The sequence below is a fragment of the Neovison vison genome, chromosome 2 (genome assembly GCF_020171115.1).
Source record: "Neovison vison isolate M4711 chromosome 2, ASM_NN_V1, whole genome shotgun sequence".
Taxonomy (NCBI): Eukaryota; Metazoa; Chordata; class Mammalia; order Carnivora; family Mustelidae; genus Neogale; species Neogale vison.
The window spans coordinates 77595414-77619435 of NC_058092.1; the positions used below are offsets into that span (position 1 = coordinate 77595414).

Genomic DNA, 24022 nt, shown 5'->3' on the forward strand with positions numbered 1-24022 from the left:
TGGTCTTTCTCCCTGTTTCTGGCACAGTGCTCATAAAACACTTAGGAATTTCCCAAGAGTAGAGAGTTACAAAGATGTCTTTTGTTACATTAGTGAGATGGCTTTTGGAAATCACCTAAGGTTGGGGACTGCTAGCCAGAGGGTACCATGCTAACTATGTGGCTTACCCACCGGAACTCTGGAGGGGAGATGGGTTAGAGGCTGGGTCAACTGACTTCTGCTAGTGATTTAATCAATCCTACAAATATAATGAAGCCACCGTATAAGCCCTAAAGGATGGGGTTTGGAGAGTTTCTGGGTTGGCAAACAGGGATGTGATGAGAAAGTGGTGAGTCTAGAAAAGACAATATAGAAAAGACAATGGAAGCTCCACACTTCTTCCCACATATCTTGGCCTATGACTCTCTTCTGTCTGTTCTGTCTGTCTGTCCCTGAGTTATATCCTTTTACAATAAACTGGAAATCTAGTAAGTAAACTGGTTCCCTGGGTTCTGTGAGCTGCTGTAGCAAATTAATCAACTCATGGAGGGGGTCATGGAAACCCCTGATTGACAGCTGATGGGTCTGAGATACAGGTAACAAGGTAACAACCTGGACTTGCAACTGGCATCATAGTTCTTCCCCCAAGTATATACATAGATCAGTTCCTTTAGTTCCAAAGATCTCAGTTCTTAGATCATCCTAAATAAAACAGCACCCTTAGTCACTCTTCATCCTGGTTTTCTTTTTCTTCTCTCTCTGGTTTTCTCTCTCTGGAGAAAACCCTCTCTGGTTTTCTTTTTCTTCAAAGTACTTACTAATAACAGCAGATTATACAGTTATTTGATTACCTGTTTTTTTTCTCCCCCACTACAAAGTAAGCATGAGGGCAAAGACTAATGATTTGTTCATTGATGTACTCTTGATCTAAAACAGTACCTAGTGTGACTATTGTATTTGTGTAGTGTCACAAGCATAAAGAATTTAAAAAATATTAATGCTTCCCGGCATGCTTGGGTGGCCCAGTCGGTTAAGCAGCTGCCTTCGGCTCAGGTCATGATCTCAGGATCCTGGGATCACACATCAGCCACATCAGGCTCTTTGCTCAGCAGAGAGCCTGCTTCTCCCTCTCCCTCTGCCTGCCACTCTACTACTTGTGCTATCTCTCTGTCAAATAAATAAATAAAATCTTTAAACAAAATAATGCATCTGCTTCCTAACTGGATCTATTGGCTCCTTCCTAATCAGTTCTTCACATCTAGAGGGAGAGTGACCTTTTCAAATTCACTACTTCTCTATGGAACCCAACATTTTCCTCTCTCACAGGACATAGTCCCAAGTCTTTATCACAGCTGAAAAGGCTTTGCTGGGTCCTGTCTACCTTTCCATTTGGTCTCACAGTTTTCAGGGATTCAACCACTCTGGCCCTCTCTCAAATTCCCCAGTGTGTCCCTTCTCATCACAGGGTCCCTGCACATGCAGTTCCTCTGATCTGGAATCCTCTGCTCTCTTCTCCCCAGCCTTCCATCACATAAACAGTTAACTCCTAAAGTTTCCTTCAGATCATGGTTCTAAATGTCACTTACTCTGTCACTTTCTCAAGCACTCTGTCAAGTTCCTTTGTCACAGGCTTTTGAATAAAAGAAGTGTTCCTTTCAGAGCTCTAATGTCTTTAAAATATTTAATTTATAACATTTTTGATTAACATATTTCTCCCAATGAACCTAAGTTCTAACAGAACAGGAACCATGTTTTTGTTGTGTATACCGTGTTTTCAGCAACTAGAAGGTGCTTGAATACCTAAATAAACAGACACAGACAAAGCAGGCTAACAATAAGTGAATAATAAAGCCTGTAATCAATTATGAGAATCAACAAAGCAAACTTTCTTTTTTATTAACTTTGTTTTATCCAGACACGTTGCCTGTTTCTGGAATAACTGCCTCCCTCTAGCCATCTGTGTGTGCACACAAGAGAAAAACTTATTTAATATTTCTACTAATTAGAATATAAGAGTAATATTAATCTTTACAACATTTGTCATTGTATCATTTTTTTTAATGAGGAAACCTTGACACTTATAACAATCTAGATGGACCTTAAAGGCATTATGCTAAGTCATTAATGACTGCATAGCAGTCATTAAGCTAAGCGTTTGTCTTTGGCTCAGGTCAGGAACCCAGCGTTGTGGGATGGAGCCCCGTTGGGCTTCCTGCTTGGTGGGAAGCCTGCTTTCCCTCTCCTACTCCCCTGCTTGTGTTCCCTCTCTCGCTGTGTCTCTGTCAAATAAATAAAAAAATAAAATCTTAAAAAAAAAAAGGCATTATGCTAAGTGAAATAAATCAGAGAAAGACAATGTATGACTTAAACAATATGTAGAATCTAAAAGGAAAAAAAAAATTCACAAAGAGATCAGATTTATGGTTACCAGAAGTGGGGTGATAGTAGGAGGGGGAAATTGGAGAAAGGTGACCAAAAAATATAATCTCCAGTTACAAGACAAGTAAGTACCAGAGATGTACTGTACAACATGATGATTACGCTTAACACTGCCATAGGATATACTGGAAAGTTGTTAAGAATGTAATTCCTAAGAGCTCTAATCACACACAAAAAATTCTTTTTCTCTTTTTTTGCTTTTTCTATTTTATCTATGTGATGATGGATGCTAACTAAACTCATGGCAGTAATCGTTTCACAATGCAGCTAAACCCCTGAACAACACGGGTTTGGACTGTGTAGGTCCAGTTTTAAGCAGTATTTCAGAGTACAGTACTATAAGTGTATTTTCTCTTCCTTACAAATTTCCTAATAACATTTTTTCTCTAGCTTATTTTAAGAACAGAATCTAACACACAAAGTATGTGTTAACTCTTCATGTTTTTGGTTAAGTCTTCTGATCAACAGTTGCCTATTGGTATTTAAGTTGCTGGAGAGTCAAAAGTTATATACATGGATTTTCTACTACAGGGCATCAACACCCCTAACCCCTGTATCATTCAAGGGTCAACTGGATGTGACAGTCAATCTATTATGTTGCACACCTTAAACTTATATAGTGATATATGTGAATTATATCTCAATAAAACTAAAAAAAATTTAAAAATAACAATAGAGGGGAAAAAATCAACATGCAAAGGTCAACTACATTTCCATAAAAAGACAATGGCCATCCTGAAAAAACATTAAGAAAACGATACCATTTCCAAAAGCATAAAAATATATAGTATCGGGGTTTCTCAGTGGCACAGTTAAGTGTCCAACTCTTGATTAACTCGGGTCTCAATCTCAGGGTCATGAGTCCGAGCCCCGCCTTGGGCTCCACACTGGGTGGGGAGCTTATTTAAAAATTAATTAATTAAAAAAAATTTAGGAATAAACTTAACCTAAGAGGCTAAAGACTTGTGTACTGAAAACATTTCAAAAAAAATTCTTAATAAAGAAATTAAAGATGATAAAAATAAATGAAAAGACATCCAGTGTTCATGAATTAGGAGACTTAGTAACATTAAAATATTAATAGTATTCAAAGTAGATTTAATGCAAACCTTATGACTATATCAGTAGCATTTCTTCAGACATAGGAAATTTCATTCTAAAACTTACATGGAATTTCAAGGGACCCTAAATAGACAAAACAATCTTGAAAATGAAAAAGTTACAGGTCTCATGTTTTCTGATTTTAAAAATTACCACAAAGCTACAGTAATCAAAACAGTGTGGTAGTGGCATAAAGACAAACATACTGATGAATGGACTATAATAGATAATAGCCCAGAAATATACTCTCATATATAAGGTCAAATGATTCTTGACAAGGATGCCAACAACATTTAAAAGGCATAGCTAGTCTTCTCAACAAATGATGTTGAGAAACCCAATAAACATGCAAAAGGATGAAATTGGACTTACTTTCAAATGTTGAATCCACTCATATACCTGGGATAAATGCTACCTATTTTTAGTGTATAATTGTTTTTATACATTGTTTTGCTCAATTTGCCAATATTTTGTTGAGAATTTTTTGCATCTAGGTTCATCAGAGACATTATTCTGTGGTTTTCTTGTTTTTGTACTGTCTCTATTAGTTTTGATATCAGTGTTATTAGTTTCATAAAATGAAATGGAAAGTGTTCCCTCTTTCATTTTCTGGAAAGGATAAGATAGAATTGCTGTTAATTCTTCTTAAAATTGTTTACAGTAATTCTCCAGCTTAGAATTTTCCACTGAAACTTGAATACTGGAAAAGGTGCCCATGAAACTTACCGTCTTGGCCTACAGATTGCTTTTTTGGGGAGTCGCAATTCTAAATTCAATTTTTAACAGTTACTGGGTTATTAAGTGAGTTGTGGTTGGTTGTGTTTTACGATACTAGGCCATTTCATCCAAATTGTTAAATTTTACCTTTAAGTTGTTTACAGTAAACTCTTATTATCCTTTACTATCTATAATGGTCTACAGTGATAACCCCATTACATGATTAAGTTGGTAATTTTTACCTACTTTCTTTTTGTCAGTCCTGCTAGAAATTCATCAATTGTACTGACTTTTCAAATAGTAGCTTTTTGTTTCAGTGGTTTTTCTTTTAATTTCATTTATTTCTACTCTTAAATTTATTACTTTCTTTTTCTGCTTGTTTGGGTTTGTTTTACTTTTCATTTTCTACCACATTAACATTTTCTCTTTCCAAATGTAACATTTAATACTATAAATTTCTCAGCACTGCTTTAGCTGTATTTCACATATTTTGACACGTTGTATTTTCCTTTTCATTCCTTTTTTTAATTTTGAGAATTTTTAAGCAATGGATTACTTAGAATTGTGTTAATTTTCAGTCAAGAGAGATATTTCTGTTATTGATCTCTAATTTGATTCCATTATGGTCAGAGAATATACTGTGTATAAAACAATTCTTTTAAATTTGTCAGGTTTGTTTTACTGTTGAAGATGTTGTCTAACTTCATGAGTATTTCACGGGCACTTGGATATAATATGCATCCCATGTTGCTAGGTGGGATGTTCTATATAGGTCATTTAGATTCTGTTGCTTTACTGTGTTCAGATTTTTTACAGTCTTGATGATTTTATGCCTGATAGTTGTATCAGCTGTTAAGAGGAGAATATTGAAGTCTTCAATTACAATTGTGGATTCATCTCTTCCTTTTTCAGCTTTATCAGTTTTTTTGGTGTGTGTGTGTGTGTATGTGTGTTTAGTGTAGATTATGGCTCTATTATTTGGTACATATACATTCAGAGTCATTATATCTTCCTGGTAGACTGATGCTTTTATCATTACTTAATCTCCTCTTGGTCCCTGGTAATTTTCTTTGTTCTGAAGTCTACTTTATCATAATTTTATGTAACCATTCTTGCTTCTTTTTTAGGTTAATGGTTGCATGGTATAGTCTTTTATATCTTTTTCAGCCAATTTAAGTCACTGAATTTGAAGTAAATTTCTTGTAAGCTACATATAAGTATGGCTGTACATCTTTTATCCACTCTGTCATTTTCTTTCTTTTGATGGATATATTTATACCATTAATATTTATTTATTTATTTATAAAAGATTTTATTTATTTATTTATTTGACAGAGAGAGATCACAAGTAGGCAGAGAGGCAGGCAGAAAGAGAGAGAGGAGGAAGCAGGCTCCCTGCTGAGCAGAGAGCCTGATGCGGGGCTCGATCCCAGGACTCTGAGATCATGACCGGAGCCGAAGGCAGTGGCTTAACTCACTGAGCCACCCAGGTGCCCCAAGAAAAACCTTTTTAACCCAAAATTGAATACCCACCAAAATTATCCTTCAAAAAGTGGGGGGGGATTAAGATAGTCTCAGCAAAACAGAAGCTGAAGAGATTTAACCACTAGAAGACCTGCCCCACAAGAAATGTTAAAGTGAATCCTTCAGGCTACAGAACACACTATACGGTAACTCAAAGCTATAAAAAGAAGTAAAGAACAACAGTAAAGACAATTACATAGGCAAACCTAAAAGCCAGTACTACTGTGTAAAGTAACTTGGGACAGTAACACCAAAACAGAAGAGGGATGGAGCTGTATAGATAAGTATTTACACTATGGACACAAAGCTGGTATTAATTTAAACTAGATTACTACTGTAATCTTAAAATGTTATGTAATTACCAAGATAAACACAATAACTAAAAAATATACATAAAAGGAAATAAGAAGAAAGTCAAAATGATGCGTAACACAAAGATCAATTAACAAACCCCCCAAACCAATAAGGGATAGAACAACCACAGCTTTTGAATAAGGAAATAGAGAACTTGATTAACACTACACACCAAGTGAACTTAACAGACATATACAGAATCATCTACCCAAAACCAGCAGAATATACTTTCTTTTCAAAGTACGCACGGAACATTTTTTAGGACAGACCACATTAGGCCACAAAATAAGTCATAAAAATTCAAGACTGAAATGATACAAATACCTTTTCTGACCACAAAGGAATGAAATTAGAAATCAGCACAAAGAAAACCGGAAATCCACAAATCGGTGAAAATTTAACATTCTTAAACAGCCAAAGGGTCAAAACAAAGAAAAAAAGGGAAATTAGAAAATACCTTGAGACATGGGGCGCCTGAGTGACTCAGTTGGTTAAAGCCTCTGCCTTCGTCTCAGGTCATGATCCCAGGATCCTGGGATGGAGACCTGCATTGGGCTCTCTGCTCAGCAAGAAGCCTGTTTTCCACCCTCCCCTCCGTCCCCTTCCCCCGCCTCTCTGCCTAGTGATTTCTGTCAAATACATAAATAAACATCTTAAAAAAAAAAAGAAAGAAAATAACCTTGATACAAATGAAAATGAAAACACAACAAACCAAAACTTGAGGGACACAATGAAAGCAATGCTAACAGATAATTATACAGTTGTAAATACTTAGATTAAAAAAGAAAAAAGATCTTAAATCAATAACCTAATTTTATAATTCTAGAAATTAGAAAAGGAAAACATTAACCCAAAGCTAGAAGAAGCAAATAGTAAAGATTAGAGCAGTGATAAATGGCATAGAGAACACAAAAATAATAGGAAAAAAAACAATGAAACAAAGGTTGGCTTTATGAAAAGATCAACAAAATCAATAAGCCCTCTGTCAGGAATTAAGAAAAAAGAAGATTCAATTAAATCAGAAATAAAAGGGGACGTTATAAACAAGGTCACGGAAGTAAAGAGAATTACAAAAAAATACTATGAACAACTGTACACCAAAAAATTGGATAACCAACAAGAAATGGATAAATTTCTAGGAACATGCAACCTACAAAGACTGAACCATGAAGCAATAAAAAAATATGAACAGACCTATAACTAATAAGGAAACTGAAGCAGTAATCAAATCCCATTCTCCCAAAAAGGAAAGTCCAAGACCCAATTGCTTCACTGGAGAGTTCTACCAAATATTTAAAGAATTAACACCAATTCTCTTGAAACTCTCCCAAAAAAATTGAAGAGGAGGAAACATTTCCAAGCTCATTCAATGGGGCCAGCATTACCCTGGTTTAACCAAAGTCAGACAAAGACAAAAAAACTGTAGACCAGTATCTTTGACGAATATTGATACCAAAAAGTTCTGAAGAACCTAAAAGCAAACTGATTTCAAAAGCACACTGAAAAAATTATTACACCATGAGTAAGTGGGATTTTTCACTGGAATGCAAGGATGACAACATATGAAAGCCAATCAGTATAATATACCACACATTAACAGAATGAATAAATAAAACATAAATCGTCTCAATTGATGCAGAAAAAACATTTAACAAAATATGACGCCATTTCATGATAAACAAAACTCTCAATAAACTAGAATAGAAGAAATCTACCTCAACATAATGAAGTCCACTTACAAAAAAACACAAGAGCTAAAATCATACTCAGTGGTGAAATACTGGAAGCTTTTCCTCTAACACAAAGAATAAGACAAGACCATCTGCTCTTGCTACTCCTATCAAACATATAGTACAGGAAGTCCTAGTGAGAGCAGTCAGGCAAGGAAAAAAAAATTCAAATTAGAAAAAAAAAATTATCTCTTTTCATAGACAACATGACCTTGTGTAGAAAACAAAAACAAACAAAAAAAAACACCAAAAAAACCTGTTATAATAAACAAATTCACCAATGTAGGATATAAAATTAACACGCAAAAATCAGTTGTGTCTATACATTAACAATAAGCAGACTTAAAAAATTAACTTCTCATTTACAAAAGCATCAAAAAGAATAAAAAACTTAGGAATAAACTTAACCAAGGAAATGAAAGACTTGCATACTGAAAACCACAGAAAAAAATGCTGAAAATGTTAAAAAAAAAACACAACTGGAAAAATATTCAGTGTTCAAGTATTGGGAGACTTAATATTAAGATGTCCATATTATCCAAAGCAATCAACAGATTCAACATAATCACTATCAAATTCCCACTGGCTTTTTTTCTTTTCTTGCAGAAGTAGGTCAATTCACCCTAAAATTCAAATATTAAGAACTCCCGGGACACCTGGGTGGCTCAGTCTTTAAAAGCATCTGCCTTCAGCTCAGGTCATGATCCCAGGGTCCTGAGGTGGAGCCCCTCATAGGCTGCCCTGCTCAGTGGAGAGCCTGTTTCTCCCTCTCCCATTCTGGTTCCCCCTGCTTATGTTCCCTCTCTCGCTGTCTCTCTCCCTATCAAATAAATAAATAGGAGGAGTCAAGATGGCGGAGAAGTAGCAGGCTGAGACTACCTCAGCTAGCAGGAGATCAGCTAGAGAGCTTATCTAAAGATTGCAAACACCTGCAAATCCATCGGCAGATCGAAGAGAAGAAGAACAGCAATTCTAGAAACAGAAAAACAACCACTTTCTGAAAGGTAGGACTGGCGGAGAAGTGAATCCAAAGCGACTGGAAGATAGACCCCGGGGGGGAGGGGCCGGCTCCCGGCAAGCGGCGGAGCAACGGAGCACAAAATCAGGACTTTTAAAAGTCTGTTCCGCTGAGGAACATCGCTCCAGAGGCTAAACCGGGGCGAAGCCCACACGGGGTCGGCGTGACCTCAGGTCCCGCGGGGTCACAGAAGGATGGGGGTGTCTGAGTGTCGCAGAGCTTGCGGATATTGGAACGGGAAAGCCGGCTGCAGAGACAGAGCCGACAGTAAGCTCGCAGCTCGGTGTTGCCTTGAACCGGTCGCAAGCTCGGTGAGCTCGGAGCGCGGTGGGAGGTTAGGCAGACGCGAGTTACTAGGAGCGGTTCGCTGAGGGCGCACAGGAGAGCGGGGCCCTGGGCTCTCGGCTCCTCCGGGCCAGAGACCAGGAGGCCGCCATTTGTGTTCCCGTCCTCCGGAACTCTACGGAAAGCGCTCAGGGAACAAAAGCTCCTGAAAGCAAAGCCGAGCAGATCACTCAGCCCGGCACCTGGTAAGGACGGTGTAATTCCGCCTGGGGCAAAGACACTTGAGAATCACTACAACAGGCCCCTCCCGCAGAAGATCAACAAGAAATCCAGGCAAGACCAAGTTCACCTACCAAGGAGTGCAGTTTCAATACCAAGGAGAGAGCAGCAGAATTCCAAAGGAGGAGAAAACAAACCACGGAACTCATGGCTTTCTGCCTGTGATTTTTTAGTCTTGCAGTTAATTTAATTTTTTTCTTTTTCATTTTTTTTCTCTTCTTCTGCTAAAATTTTTTATAACTTTTACCCTTTTCTTTTTTAACGTTTTTTAACTAGATTATCTAATATATATATATTTTTCTTTTTTATACTTTTCTTTATTCATTTTCTTTTTTTAATTCTTTTTTTTTCTTTCTTTCTTTTTGAACCTCTTTTTATCCCCAAATCAGAAGAGATCCTAATCTCTTCAATCTTTTTTTTTCTTAATTCTTTTTTAAATTCTTGATTGAATTTTTAATTCAATCTCTTTTTTTTAAGTCTTTTTTTCTTTTTTTCTTTCTTTCTTTTTGAACCTCTTTTTATCCCCAAATCAGAAGAGATCCTAATCTCTTCAATCTTTATTTTTCTTAATTCTTTTTTAAATTCTTGATTGAATTTTTAATTCAATCTTTTTTTTAATTCTTTTTTTCTTTTTTTTCTTTCTTTCTTTTTGAACCTCTTTTTATCCCCAAATCAGAAGAGATCCCAATCAGAAGAGATTGGGAGATCCCAATTGGAAGAGATTGGGAGATCCCAATCAAAGGAGATCCCAATCAGAGGAGATCCCTCACCCAATCGTGAGGGGGGAGAAATCCCCCCTCATGATTTGGGATCTCTTCTGATTTGGTTAAAGCATATTTTCCTGGGATTGTTGCCACCCTTTTAGTATTTTACTTGCTCCTTCATATACTCTTAGCTGGACAAAATGACAAGGCGGAAAAATTCACAACAAAAAAAAGAACAAGAGGCAGTACCAAAGGCTAGGGACCTAATCAATACAGACATTGGTAATATGTCAGATCTAGAGTTCAAAATGACAATTCTCAAGGTTATAGCCGGGCTTGAAAAAGGCATGGAAGATATTAGAGAAACCCTCTCCAGAGATATAAAAGCCCTTTCTGGAGAAATAAAAGAACTAAAATCTAACCAAGTTGAAATAAAAAAAGCTATTAATGAAGTTCAATCAAAAATGGAGGCCCTCACTGCTAGGATAAATGAGGCAGAAGAAAGAATTAGTGATCTAGAAGACCAAATGACAGAGAATAAAGAAGCCGAGCAAAAGAGGGACAAACAGCTACTGGACCATGAGGGGAGAATTCGAGAGATAAGTGACACCATAAGACGAAACAACATTAGAATAATTGGGATTCCAGAAGAAGAAAGAGAGAGGGGAGCAGAAGGTATACTGGAGAGAATTATTGGGGAGAATTTCCCCAATATGGCAAAGGGAACGAGCATCAAAATTCAGGAGGTCCAGAGAAAGCCCCTCAATATCAATAAGAATAGGCCCACACCCCGTCACCTAATAGTAAAATTTACAAGCCTTAGTGACAAAGAGAAAATCCTGAAAGCAGCCCGGGAAAAGAAGTCTGTAACATACAATGGTAAAAGTATTAGATTGGCAGCTGACTTATCCACAGAGACCTGGCAGGCCAGAAAGAGCTGGCATGACATTTTCAGAGCACTAAACGAGAAAAACATGCAGCCAAGAATACTCTATCCAGCTAGGCTATCATTGAAAATAGAAGGAGAGATTAAAAGCTTCCAGGACAAACAAAAACTGAAAGAATTTGCTAACACCAAACCAGCTCTACAGGAAATACTGAAAGGGGTCCTCTAAGCAAAGAGAGAGCCTACAAATGGTAGATCAGAAAGGAACAGAGACAATATACAGTAACAGTCACCTTACAGGCAATACAATGGCACTAAAATCATATCTCTCAATAGTTACCCTGAATGTTAATGGGCTAAATGCCCCAATCAAAAGACACAGGGTATCAGAATGGATAAAAAAACAAAACCCATCTATATGTTGCCTCCAAGAAACTCATTTTAAACCCGAAGACACCTCCAGACTTAAAGTGAGGGGGTGGAAAAGAATTTACCATGCTAATGGACATCAGAAAAAAGCAGGAGTGGCAATCCTTATATCAGATCAATTAGATTTTAAGCCAAAGACTATAATAAGAGATGAGGAAGGACACTATATCATACTCAAAGGGTCTGTCCAACAAGAAGATCTAACAATTTTAAGTATCTATGCCCCCAACGTGGGCGCAGCAAACTATATAAACCAATTAATAACAAAATCAAAGAAACACATCAACAATAATACAATAATAGTAGGGGACTTTAACACTCCCCTCACGGAAATGGACAGATCATCCAAGCAAAAGATCAACAGGGAAATAAAGGCCTTAAATGATACACTGGATGAGATGGACATCACAGATGTATTCAGAACATTTCATCCCAAGGCAACAGAATATACATTCTTCTCTAGTGCACATGGAACATTCTCCAGAATAGATCACATCCTCGGTCCTAAATCAGGAATCAACCGGTATCAAAAGATTGGGATCATTCCCTGCATATTTTCAGACCACAATGCTCTGAAGCTAGAACTCAACCACAAGAGGAAGTTTGGAAAGAACACAAATACATGGAGACTAAACAGCATCCTTCTAAAGAATGAATGGGTCAACCGGGAAATTAAAGAAGAATTGAAAAAAATCATGGAAACAAATGATAATGAAAATACAACAGTTCAAAATCTGTGGGACACAACAAAGGCAGTCCTGAGAGGAAAATATATAGCGGTACAAGCTTTTCTCAAGAAACAAGAAAGGTCTCAGGTACACAACCTAACCCTACACCTAAAGGAGCTGGAGAAAGAACAAGAAAGAAACCCTAAGCCCAGCAGGAGAAGAGAAATCATAAAGATCAGAGCAGAAATCAATGAAATAGAAACCAAAAAAACAATAGAACAAATCAACCAAACTAGGAGCTGGTTCTTTGAAAGAATTAATAAAATTGATAAACCCTTGGCCAGACTTAACAAAGCCAAAGTTGGTGGCATCACAATTCCGGACTTCAAGCTTTATTACAAAGCTGTCAACTTTGTAATAAACTCTACGCCAACAAATTTGACAATCTGGAAGAAATGGATGCATTCCTAGAAACATATAAACTACCAAAATTGAACCAGGAAGAAATAGAAAGCCTGAACAGACCCATAACCAGTAAGGAGATTGAAACGGTCATTAAAAATCTCCAAACAAACAAAAGCCCAGGGCCAGATGGCTTCCCGGGGGAATTCTACCAAACATTTAAAGAAGAACTAATTCCTATTCTCCTGAAACTGTTCCAAAAAATAGAAATAGAAGGAAAACTCCCAAACTCATTTTATGAGGCCAACATAACCTTGATCCCAAAACCAGACAAGGATCCCATCAAAAAAGAGAGCTATAGACCAATATCCTTGATGAACACAGATGCAAAAATTCTCACCAAAATACTAGCCAATAGGATTCAACAGTACATTAAAAGGATTATTCACCACGACCAAGTGGGATTTATCCCAGGGCTGCAAGGTTGGTTCAACATCCGCAAATCAGTCAATGTGATACAACACATCAATAAAAGAAAGAACAAGAACCATATGATACTCTCAATAGATGCTGAAAAAGCATTTGACAAAGTACAGCATCCCTTCCTGATCAAAACCCTTCAAAGTGTAGGGATAGAGGGCACATACCTCAATATCATCAAAGCCATCTATGAAAAACCCACCGCGAATATCATTCTCAATGGAGAAAAACTGAAAGCTTTTCCACTAAGGTCAGGAACACGGCAGGGATGTCCATTATCACCACTGCTATTCAACATAGTACTAGAAGTCCTAGCCTCAGCAATCAGACAACAAAAGGAAATTAAAGGCATCCAAATCGGCAAAGAAGAAGTCAAATTATCACTCTTCGCAGATGATATGATACTCTATGTGGAAAACCCAAAAGACTCCACTCCAAAACTGTTAGAACTTGTACAAGAATTCAGTAAAGTGTCAGGATATAAGATCAATGCACAGAAATCAGTTGCATTTCTCTACACCAACAACAAGACAGAAGAAAGAGAAATTAAGGAGTCAATCCCATTTACAATTGCACCCCAGACCATAAGATACCTAGGAATAAACCTAACCAAAGAGGCTAAGAATCTATACTCAGAAAACTATAAAGTACTCATGAAAGAAATTGAGGAAGACACAAAGAAATGGAAAAATGTTCCATGCTCCTGGATTGGAAGAATAAATATTGTGAAAATGTCTATGCTACCTAGAGCAATCTACACATTTAATGCAATTCCTATCAAAGTACCATCCATTTTTTTCAAAGAAATGGAACAAATAATTTTAAAATTTATATGGAACCAGAAAAGACCTCGAATAGCCAAAGGGATATTGAAAAACAAAGCCAAAGTTGGTGGCATCACAATTCCGGACTTCAAGCTTTATTACAAAGCTGTCATCATCAAGACAGCATGGTACTGGCACAAAAACAGACACATAGACCAATGGAACAGAATAGAGAGCCCAGAAATAGACCCTCAACTCTATGGTCAACTAATCTTCGACAAAGCAGGAAAGAATGTCCAATGGAAAAAAGACAGCCTCTTCAATAAATGGTGTTGGGAAAATTGGACAGCCACGTGCAGAAAAATGAAATTGGACCATTTCCTTACACCACACACAAAAATAAACTCAAAATGGATTAAGGACCTCAATGTGAGAAAGGAATCCATCAAAATCCTTGAGGAGAACACAGGCAGCAACCTCTTCGACCTCAGCCGCAGCAACATCTTCCTAGGAACATCGCCAAAGGCAAGGGAAGCAAGGGCAAAAATGAACTTTTGGGATTTCATCAAAATCAAAAGCTTTTGCACAGCAAAGCAAACAGTTAACAAAACCAAAAGACAACTGACAGAATGGGAGAAGATATTTGCAAACGACATATCAGATAAAGGACTAGTGTCCAAAATCTATAAAGAACTTAACAAATCCAACACCCAAAGAACAAATAATCCAATCAAGAAATGGGCAGAGGACATGAACAGACGTTTCTGCAAAGAAGACATCCAGATGGCCAACAGACACATGAAAAAGTGCTCCATATCACTCGGCATCAGGGAAATACAAATCAAAACCACAATGAGATATCACCTCACACCAGTCAGAATGGCTAAAATCAACAAGTCAGGAAATGACAGATGCTGGCGAGGATGCGGAGAAAGGGGAACCCTCCTACACTGTTGGTGGGAATGCAAGCTGGTGCAACCGCTCTGGAAAACAGCATGGAGGTTCCTCAAAATGTTGAAAATAGAACTGCCCTATGACCCAGCAATTGCACTACTGGGAATTTACCCTAAAGATACAAACGTAGTGATCCAAAGGGGCACGTGCACCCGAATGTTTATAGCAGCAATGTCCACAATAGCCAAACTATGGAAAGAACCTAGATGTCCATCAACAGATGAATGGATCAAGAAGATGTGGTATATATACACAATGGAATACTATGCAGCCATCAAAAGAAACGAAATCTTGCCATTTGCGACAACATGGATGGAACTAGAGCGTTTCATGCTTAGCGAAATAAGTCAAGCGGAGAAAGACAACTATCATATGATCTCCCTGATATGAGGGAGTGGTGATGCAACATGGGGGCTTAAGTGGGTAGGAGAAGAATCCATGAAACAAGATGGGATAGGGAGGGAGACAAACCATAAGTGACTCTTAATCTCACGAAACAAACTGTGGGTTGCTGGGGGGAGGGGGGTTGGGAGAAGGGGTGTAGAGTTATGGACATTGGGGAGGGTATGTGCTTTTGGGTAAATTGGAAGGGGAGATGAACCATGAGAGACTATGGACTCTGAAAAACAATCTGAGGGGTTTGAAGTGGCGGGGGGGGTGGGAGGTTGGGGTACCAGGTGGTGGGTATTATAGAGGGCACAGCTTGCATGGAGCACTGGGTGTGGTGAAAAAATAATGAATACTGTTTTTCTGAAAATAAATAAATTGGGAAAAAATAAATAAATAAAATAAATAAATAAATAAAACAAAATAAATAAATAAATAAATAAATAAATAGATAAACTCTTGAAAAAAAAAATCAAGAAATCTCAAGGGAAAGCAATTTTGAAAAAGAACAACAAAGTTGCATGTCTCTTATTTATTAATTTAAAAATAAATTTACAATGCTACAGTAATCAAACACTCTGGTAATGGCACAGAGACAAACAGATCAAAGGAACAGACCCTGGAAATACACTCACAATACAGTCAAATGATCTCTGCCAAGGATGCCGAGACCATTCAATGAAAAATGGGGAAAACTGGATAAACACATACAAAAGGTTGAAGTTTATACCATAAATAAAACTTAACTCACTATGAATCAAAGACCTAAACGTAAGACCTAAAACTATAAAACTGCCAGGAGAAAACACAGAGGAAAAAGTTTGTGACATCATCCAACTTGACAGTAAGTTCTTGGATACAGAAAGCAGAGACAACAAAACAGAAATAGAAAAATGGAAGTACATCAAACATAAAAACTTCTCTGTATCAAAGCACACAATCAACTGAGTCAATAGGCAGGTGATCTACAGCATGGCAGAAAATATTACCAAACTGTAGATATAAGTATTTAATGTCTAGAAAATATTAAAAAATTCTTACAAAACAAAAACCCCCCAAATAACCCAGTTAAAATTTGAGTTGAATAGATGGTTCTCTAAATATGATCTAAAAATGGCCAAGAAACATGAAAAAATGCCCAACATTATTAATCATCAGAGAAATACAAATCGAAACCATGAGGTATCACTGCACATCCATTAGGATGTTGGTTAAGGTGTGTGCATTATTGGTGGGACTGAAAAGTGGTGAAAAAACAGTATGGACATTCCTGGAAAACTTAGAAATGGAACTATCATATGATCCAGCAATAACACTTTGAGGTATATATTTGAAAAAATTTAAAGAATCTTGAAGAATATTTGCACACCCATGTTCATAACCACTATTCACAATAGCCAAGAGCTGAAGCAATCCAACATCTGCTGATGGGTGAATCAATAAAGGAAATGTGGTATATGACACACTGAAACAGTGGGAAAAATCCTGTCACATGCTACCCAATGGATGAACCTCAAGAACATTACACAGAATGAACAAGTCAGTCCCCAAAAGACTAACATTGTAGGATTCCACCTATATGAGTTATCTAAAGTATAGATAACTGGGGAAAGGGGTTAAAAGGGAATTTGCTGTTTAATGGGTACAGAGTCTCAGATTTGCAAGATGAAAAAGTTCTGGATATCTGTTTCATAACAGTGTGAATATACGTAATACTACTGAACTACACACTTATAAAATGATTAAGATGCATACAACAGCACTATTCAAAATAGAGTAAAGGTGTAAGCAACCTAAATGTCCATCCAAAGATGAAAAGGTAGAGAATCTATAGCATAGCCATACAATAAAATATTATTCAGGCATAAAAAGAAGTACCAGGGTGCTTGAGTGGCTCAGTCGGTTAAGTGTCCGACTCTTGGTATTGGCTCAGGTCATGATCTCAAGGATCCTGAGATGGAGCCCTGGGAAGGGCTCCCAGCTCAGCAAGCCATCTGAAGATTCTCTCCTTCTGCCTCTCCTCCCACCACTCATGCATGCACTCTCTCTAAAACAAATAAATAAATCTTTAAAAAAAGAAAAAAAAAAGGGGAAAGAACGAAGCACCTAAAAAAATTAACAATCTCATTTACAAAAGCATCAAAAAGAATAAAAAGCTTAGGAATAAACTTAACCAAAGAAATGAAAGACTTGCATACTGAAAACCACAGAAAAAAATGCTGAAACATGGATATACCTCGAAACATGGATGAACCTCGAAAATGTTATGCTGCATCTGGCTGGCTCAGTAAACAGAGTGTGCGGCTCTTGATCTCAGGGTTGTGAGTCCGAGCCCCATGTTGGAGTAGAGCTTACTTAAAAAATTAAAATCAGAGGCACCTGGGTGGCTTAGTGGGTTAAGCCTCTGTCTTTGGCTCAGGTCATGATCTCAGGGTCCTGAGATCAAGCCCTGCATGGGGCTCTCTGCTCGGCAGGGAGCCTGCTTCTCCCTCTCTCTCTGCCTGCCTCTCTGACTACTTATAATCTCTCTCTCTATGTGTCAAATAAGTAAATTAAAATCTTTAAAAAAAATTAAAATTAAAAAAATTTATTATTGAGGCTCCTGGGTAGCTCAGTTGGTTAAGTAAGCATCTAACTTCCACTGAGGTCATGACCTCAGGGTCCTGGGTTCGAGCCACACGTCAGGCTCTTCACTCTAAGAAATAATCTTCTCCCTCTCCCTCTGCCCCTTAGCCTGCTCATGCTTGCTCACATGCTCTCTAATAAATAAATAAAATATTTAAAAACAAATAAAACACTCCAAAAAGAACCAATATTATGGCTAAGTGAAAGAAGCTAGACACAAGTGTTACATGCTGTATAATTCCCTTTATATGAAATATCCAGGACAGGTAAAGTCATAGAGATAAAAAGCAGATTAGTGATTTCCAGGGACTGGGGGGTTGGGGGGAAGGAATGAGGACTGACTGCTTAATGGGTTTCCTTGGGTATGATGAAATATAAAGGAACTAGTTAGAGGTGATAATTGCACAACACTGCAAATCAAAAAGTCACTCAATTTTTTACTTTAAAATTAATAATATATTTTAGGTTCTATCTTGGAAAAAAATCTTGGAAAAAAAAAATCAACTGTATTTCCATATACTAACAATGAATATACAGAATCTGAAATTAAAATCACAATGCTACCTCCAAAAAAACCAAAATATGTGATAAACTGAGCCTCATGAAAATTCAGAACTTTAAAGATGCTGTTAAGAAGACAAAAACACAAATTATAGACTGGAATGGGAGAAAGTAATTAGAAAAACCCTATCTAACAAAGGACGAGTAGCTAGAATACATAATTCTCAAAACAACAGTAAAAAATAATAAACAATCCAACTAGACAATGAGCAAAAGACATGAACAGACATTTCACCTAAGATAAAAATGCACATAATCACTTCAAAAGATGTTGAGCATCATTAGTCATTAGGGAAATGTAAATGTAAAACACAATGAGAGCTCTCTCAAGTTTGCAACAGTATAGTTAAATGTACCAAGAAGGTCAGAATCTTAGGTAAATACAGGACCCATTATGGTCCCTCACTCAGGAAAATGGTGAGGAGTGAAATAGGTCAGTGTGCCAAATACACCTGCTCCCTCTGTGGCAAGACCAAGAGGAAAAGACAAGACGTCAGGATCTGGTGTTGTGGTTCCTACATGAAAAGAGCAGCCAGTGGTGCCTGGACCTACCATTACAACACCACTCCTGCTGTCACAGTGAAGTGCACCATCAGAAGACTGAAGGAGTTGAAAGACCAGTATAAGTTCCACCATTTGAAACACTGCTAGCCCATAATAAATAGGTTAATCCATTAACAAAACTACTTTGGCTTGTTGTTATACTTATTAATTGGATGTTCTGATTTGCACTGCATTAATTTTGCTTTCTCAAAAGACTTGGAAATGTAAAATCCTTCTTAAAAAAATGCACCAATTAATACCACTTTTCAATTAGACTGCCATGGATTAAAACATGAGTTAATAATACTTGGTGGGGTGTGGAGAAAGAGATTCTCAAACACTGATAACAAATTTTTTTTTTTTTTTTAGATTTTATTTATTTGACAGACACAGTGAGAGAGGAACACAAGCAGGGAGAGTGGAAGAGGGAGAAGCAGGCTTCCTGCCAAGCGGAGAGCCCAATGTGGGACTTGATCCCAGGATCCTGGGATCATGACCTGAGCTGAAGGCAGACGTCCAACGACTGAGCCACCCAGGCACCCTTGCTAGCAGAAATATTAAGTAATATAATCTTATTGCAATTTTGCAGTATCAGAAATTAAAGTGCACATATATACTGACCCAGCAATCCATTGCTGCAAATTATCTTACATTCTCACACAATTCCAATAATGTAGTGAAGAGTATTTATTGCAGCACTGCATATACAAGCAAAAAACCTTTAGATTTACCAAAGTATCTCTATCAACAAGGAAACAATTATATTAAATGCAATCCATATATGAAAAAATGTCCAAGACATACTGGCAAATGGAAAGAGAAAGATGCAGAATACAGATCAACTATTTCTGATAATTTACAGGGAACATAGTGCTGGGTGAGAGAGTTTACTCATTCTCAACATCTACACACTATTTGCTCATACTTAAATAAGTGTATGTGACTTCCATTAAAAAAAAAATAAAATTTCAGGGGCGCCTGGGTGGCTCAGTAGGTTAAAGCCTCTGCATTTGGCTCAGGTCATTATCTCAGGGTCCTGGGATCGAGCCCCGAGTCGGGCTCTCTGCTCAGCAGGGAACCTGCTTCCCTTCCTCTCTCTCTGCCTGCCTCTCTACCTAGTTGTGATCTCTGTCAGATGAGTAAGTAAAAAACCTTTAATAAAATAAAATTTCAAAAATACTAAGTGCTACCTGGCAATATATTTGAAAAAGGTCAAATGTGCACTGTGCAATCTCATCTAGAATGAAGGACAAATTTTTTTTTAAGTCTTATTTACATTGCAACAAAGGTCCGCACATAACTACATTGCTACTAAAGACCGTGAAGCACAGAGAACTTAATTTGAAAATGAAGGAAATTACCTAATATATGGTAAGTAAATATAAAGAAATTCAAATCCTTGGATTCAGGAACTCTGTAAAATGGAAAAAGCAGTGGCTGACCATATAAAATATTGAAGCACAGAATGAAGACGAAGAGTCTGAAACTGAGGTATACCTATCTGTGAAGAGAAACTAGCCTAAAATCTTTCAAATACACGTAAGTCAAACAACCTGAAGGTTATATTTCTCTGAATACTCAAATTTTATCAACAAGAAAACTAAACATACTTCACATCAATGATGAAATAAAACAAATAACTGAAGTTCTAACATTTGATAAGAACCTATGTCTAAGAAAATCCTTGTAGGGATCTGAAGAAACAGCAAGAGATGGGGTCAATGTCCAACTCTGTATTCAACCTTTATGGCAGAAGCTGTAGAGAGGAAAAGCAATAAATTGATCCCAGTGGGGAAGAACCTCTCCTTGCTCTGGACTTGCTAGAAGGCATAAAAATCCCCTAGGTGACTACAATGGCCAACCCAACAAGCCTAATTTCAAGAAAAAAACTACTGTAAAGTACTTTATAATATTTTAAAAGTTTCTTAAGTAAGCATATTATTTATATATTACAGACCTACAATGATAAAACAAATTTTTTAAATTATATCAAACAGCAAGCTTCCTGAGCTATAAAAATAAATGTTATCACAATTCCAGACTATGATTCAATTTCCTTCTCTACTCCCAATTTCTTTTTTACCTTTAGGAAAATGAGAAGTTTTCTTTATATATGTGACCAGTCTTCCTAGCCTTCTACTTGTATTAATCTAATACATCCTTTAAAATCTTTAAAGAAATAACTAGCACAAACTCACAAAAAGAATACTGTTAGAAGCAAGCACTCCAATTTCTATGACATGGGTTAATGCCTTCATTTGAAAAGAGTAATCAAAATCAACACAGTTTTCCTTAAGGTCTCAACTAAGAACATTACTCGTCATTTTTAAAAACTGGATTGAAAGAAGACTTTGGGGATATTTTAGGGCTTTCCAAAATACCTACAATGCTGCTTCCGTATTGTCTCCATTGGCTCCTTCCTACAGCCCAACAGCAACTGTGCCAATGTCCTCATCCCATTCCAGACAGTATTCTGAATCCCTAGATGACTGAGAGAGAATTATGCTCATTGTTCCATGTTTTACAAAATTCACTAAGTACACCCAGTACTCTGGCATTATGCTACTAAGGTAAGTACAACATTGATGGTGTCTACCTTCAAGGGGCTCACAGTCCAGTAAAGAAAACACTCTACTGCAGTATGGCTAGGTCTGGCCCAAAGGATAAGATTTCAGGAGATTTTCAGGAGATAAGCTGATGAGCAGGAGGAAGGACAATGATGGTTGGGGGAGGTGAGAGGCTGGGGAAGAGTGACAACATATAATTAGGACTAAAACTAAACATAAGAAACATCAGACTTAGTTTATTCAGATAATTCTAGGCATTCTGGAATAGCGGCAGTGAGACCAATGTATACCAAGTCATGGAGCTTACATTTTATTGTGCAGGTGATACGGGAACAGTAAAGAGGACAACTAGAGGAAGGAAAATAGTGTAGAATGCTGGAAAGTGAGGTCAGAGAATTGAAGAATCCAATAAACAAAATTACAGAGAGAATACATAAAAAATTTGTAGCATGGTCATACAATGGAATATTACTCAGTAATAAAAAATAATGAACTACTGATATTCATACAACAAGATGTATGTTGATTGAAAAAAGCCACATATTAACTAATGCATATTATATAATTCTTATACATAAAATTCAAGAACAGGCAAAACTAAACTATGCTGATAAAATTCAGAAATTTTACCTCAGGAGGAGAAGGCTATTGGACTGGAAAGGGAAGAGTATGAGGAACTTTCTGAGCAATGAAAATGTTCTACATCTTCATATCTCTATGGTAGTTACATGTGTGAACATGTATGTATGTTTTATGTAAGTTTTACATATGTAAAAACCTCATTCAGCTCTATACTTTAAATTTTACCATACACAAATTACAACTTAATTTATATAAAAAAGTAAGTTATACATTTGCATTAAGTTCTATGCAAAAAAGGCATAATTGTGGTAGAATAGGGTCAGAATATGTTAAACCAGTATCATCCCTTAAGTGATACCTGACATAAGAAATCAGAATAAAGGTTCTAACACACTGTATATTCAATTAACAAACAAAATCCCTATAAGACCTTAAGTACAAAAGTCTAGCTTCTTTTTCCCTACAAGAAGATATATAGGCAAGTGTTCTATATATAGAACATATATATGTTCCATATAGCATATATAGATATATATGCTATAATGTTCATTATAGCATAGTAATAGATGCTATGGAGATAATGTACTCTTCCTAAAGAAAAGAACTAGCTCACTATAAACCAAAAAAGTAAAAATTTTCTACACAGGAGTATCTACCTTACAAAAGTATTATAAAGATTAACAAGGCATGAGAAGCAGTTAACACAACATACAGCACAATCACTACAATTACTATTATATAATAGCAATAAAACAGAAACTCTCCTTCAAATTATGCCTAAACCACTTACTAAGAACACACCGTTTAACTCCATATCACTTAACTACAGCACTTCTCATTCTAGATTTTTAATTTTCCTTTTTTTTTAAACTTTGAGATCAGCCAAGTTTCCAACAGCTTAAACCTCTGGTTAGATTAGAGAAAGACCAAGTTAACTACAATTTAAGTATTCCTTTTAATCTGTTTATATCCTGAAACCATGTTCATTTGCCAGAAGACTGTTAAGTCTTTTTAACATCTGAACAGTTTCTATTATTAAAAAGCATTCTTTCAGAGTACGTGGGTGGCTCAGTTGGTTAAGTAACTGCCTTTGGCAGGTTAAGTAACTGCCAGGATCAGGTCCTACATCAGGCTCCCTGCGTGGTGGGAAGTTTGCTTCTCCCACTGACCTCTCCCCTCTCACACTCTGTCTCATTCTCTCTCTCTCTCTCAAATAAATAAATAAAACCTAAAAGACACAAAGACACACACACACACACACACCAAAAAACATTCTTTCACATATCAGACTAAAAAAGTACATGATCACAATTCAATTTCCTGAAAGTCAACCGCCTTAAAAAAAGAATGCAAATCAGAATGCTAAATTAGAAAATTCATTCAATGACTTTGACCAATTCAATGACCAACAGAGATACTCTTTGAAACAATCATTTATATTCTGAACATTATATTAACATAAAGAAGTCACAATTTGGCAAATTTAATCAATTTATGGAAGTACTTCATTAATCAAAATAAGTAAAATTCACAAAAGCAAAAACTACTTGAGCACTATAATCCACTGAGACCATTGAAGCATGCAGCAAATCTCTTACTGAACTGTTTTTCTGAATAGCTAAACTAAACACCAACTCAATTTTCTCACATGTTTAATAGTCACATATTTAAGTTAAATTCAACATAAAGGAAGGAAAACTAAGAGCACAATTTGATGATTCTATTGTTACTCCCACCAAATCAAATCGAGCAAGTACCTTAAAGTCAATTCTTTGTATTTCAAAATTTTATTGAAAAACTCATTAAATCTGAACTTGAAGGTAGAGTTTTAAAACATAACTTTTTCTATTAGTCCTACTTTGATATATAACATTTAACAAAGTAGTCTTCTACTTACCTAGATTTTGTCTTATTAACATCTCGTTGCAAAAACAATCTCATTCGAAATTAACTCAAACCTGAAAGAATACATGTAGAGACCATCATTTAATTTTTGTGTCAGGTATGAATAAGTACATCTATGATACACTTACTCTTTGAAATT

The 24022-nt window shown here is 36.6% G+C and overlaps 1 protein-coding gene across 12 annotated transcripts in view; it reads right to left on the minus strand.

Annotated features, from left to right (window-relative positions):
• ZNF644 (zinc finger protein 644) overlaps positions 1-24022 on the minus strand; it is a 130227-nt gene that overhangs the window by 72436 nt on the left and 33769 nt on the right. For 11 of the 12 annotated variants that reach the window (XR_006383195.1, XR_006383196.1, XM_044238660.1 and 8 more), the window contains one exon: positions 23876-23936. Coding sequence is in view for 9 of the 12 variants with exons in the window: in XM_044238660.1 (XP_044094595.1) it covers positions 23876-23919 (44 nt within the window). In the remaining 3 variants the exon portion in view is untranslated. Of the gene's footprint in view, positions 1-21214; positions 21318-23875; positions 23937-24022 lie in introns of those variants that run through there. The other variant, XM_044238666.1, reaches the window with a different exon arrangement.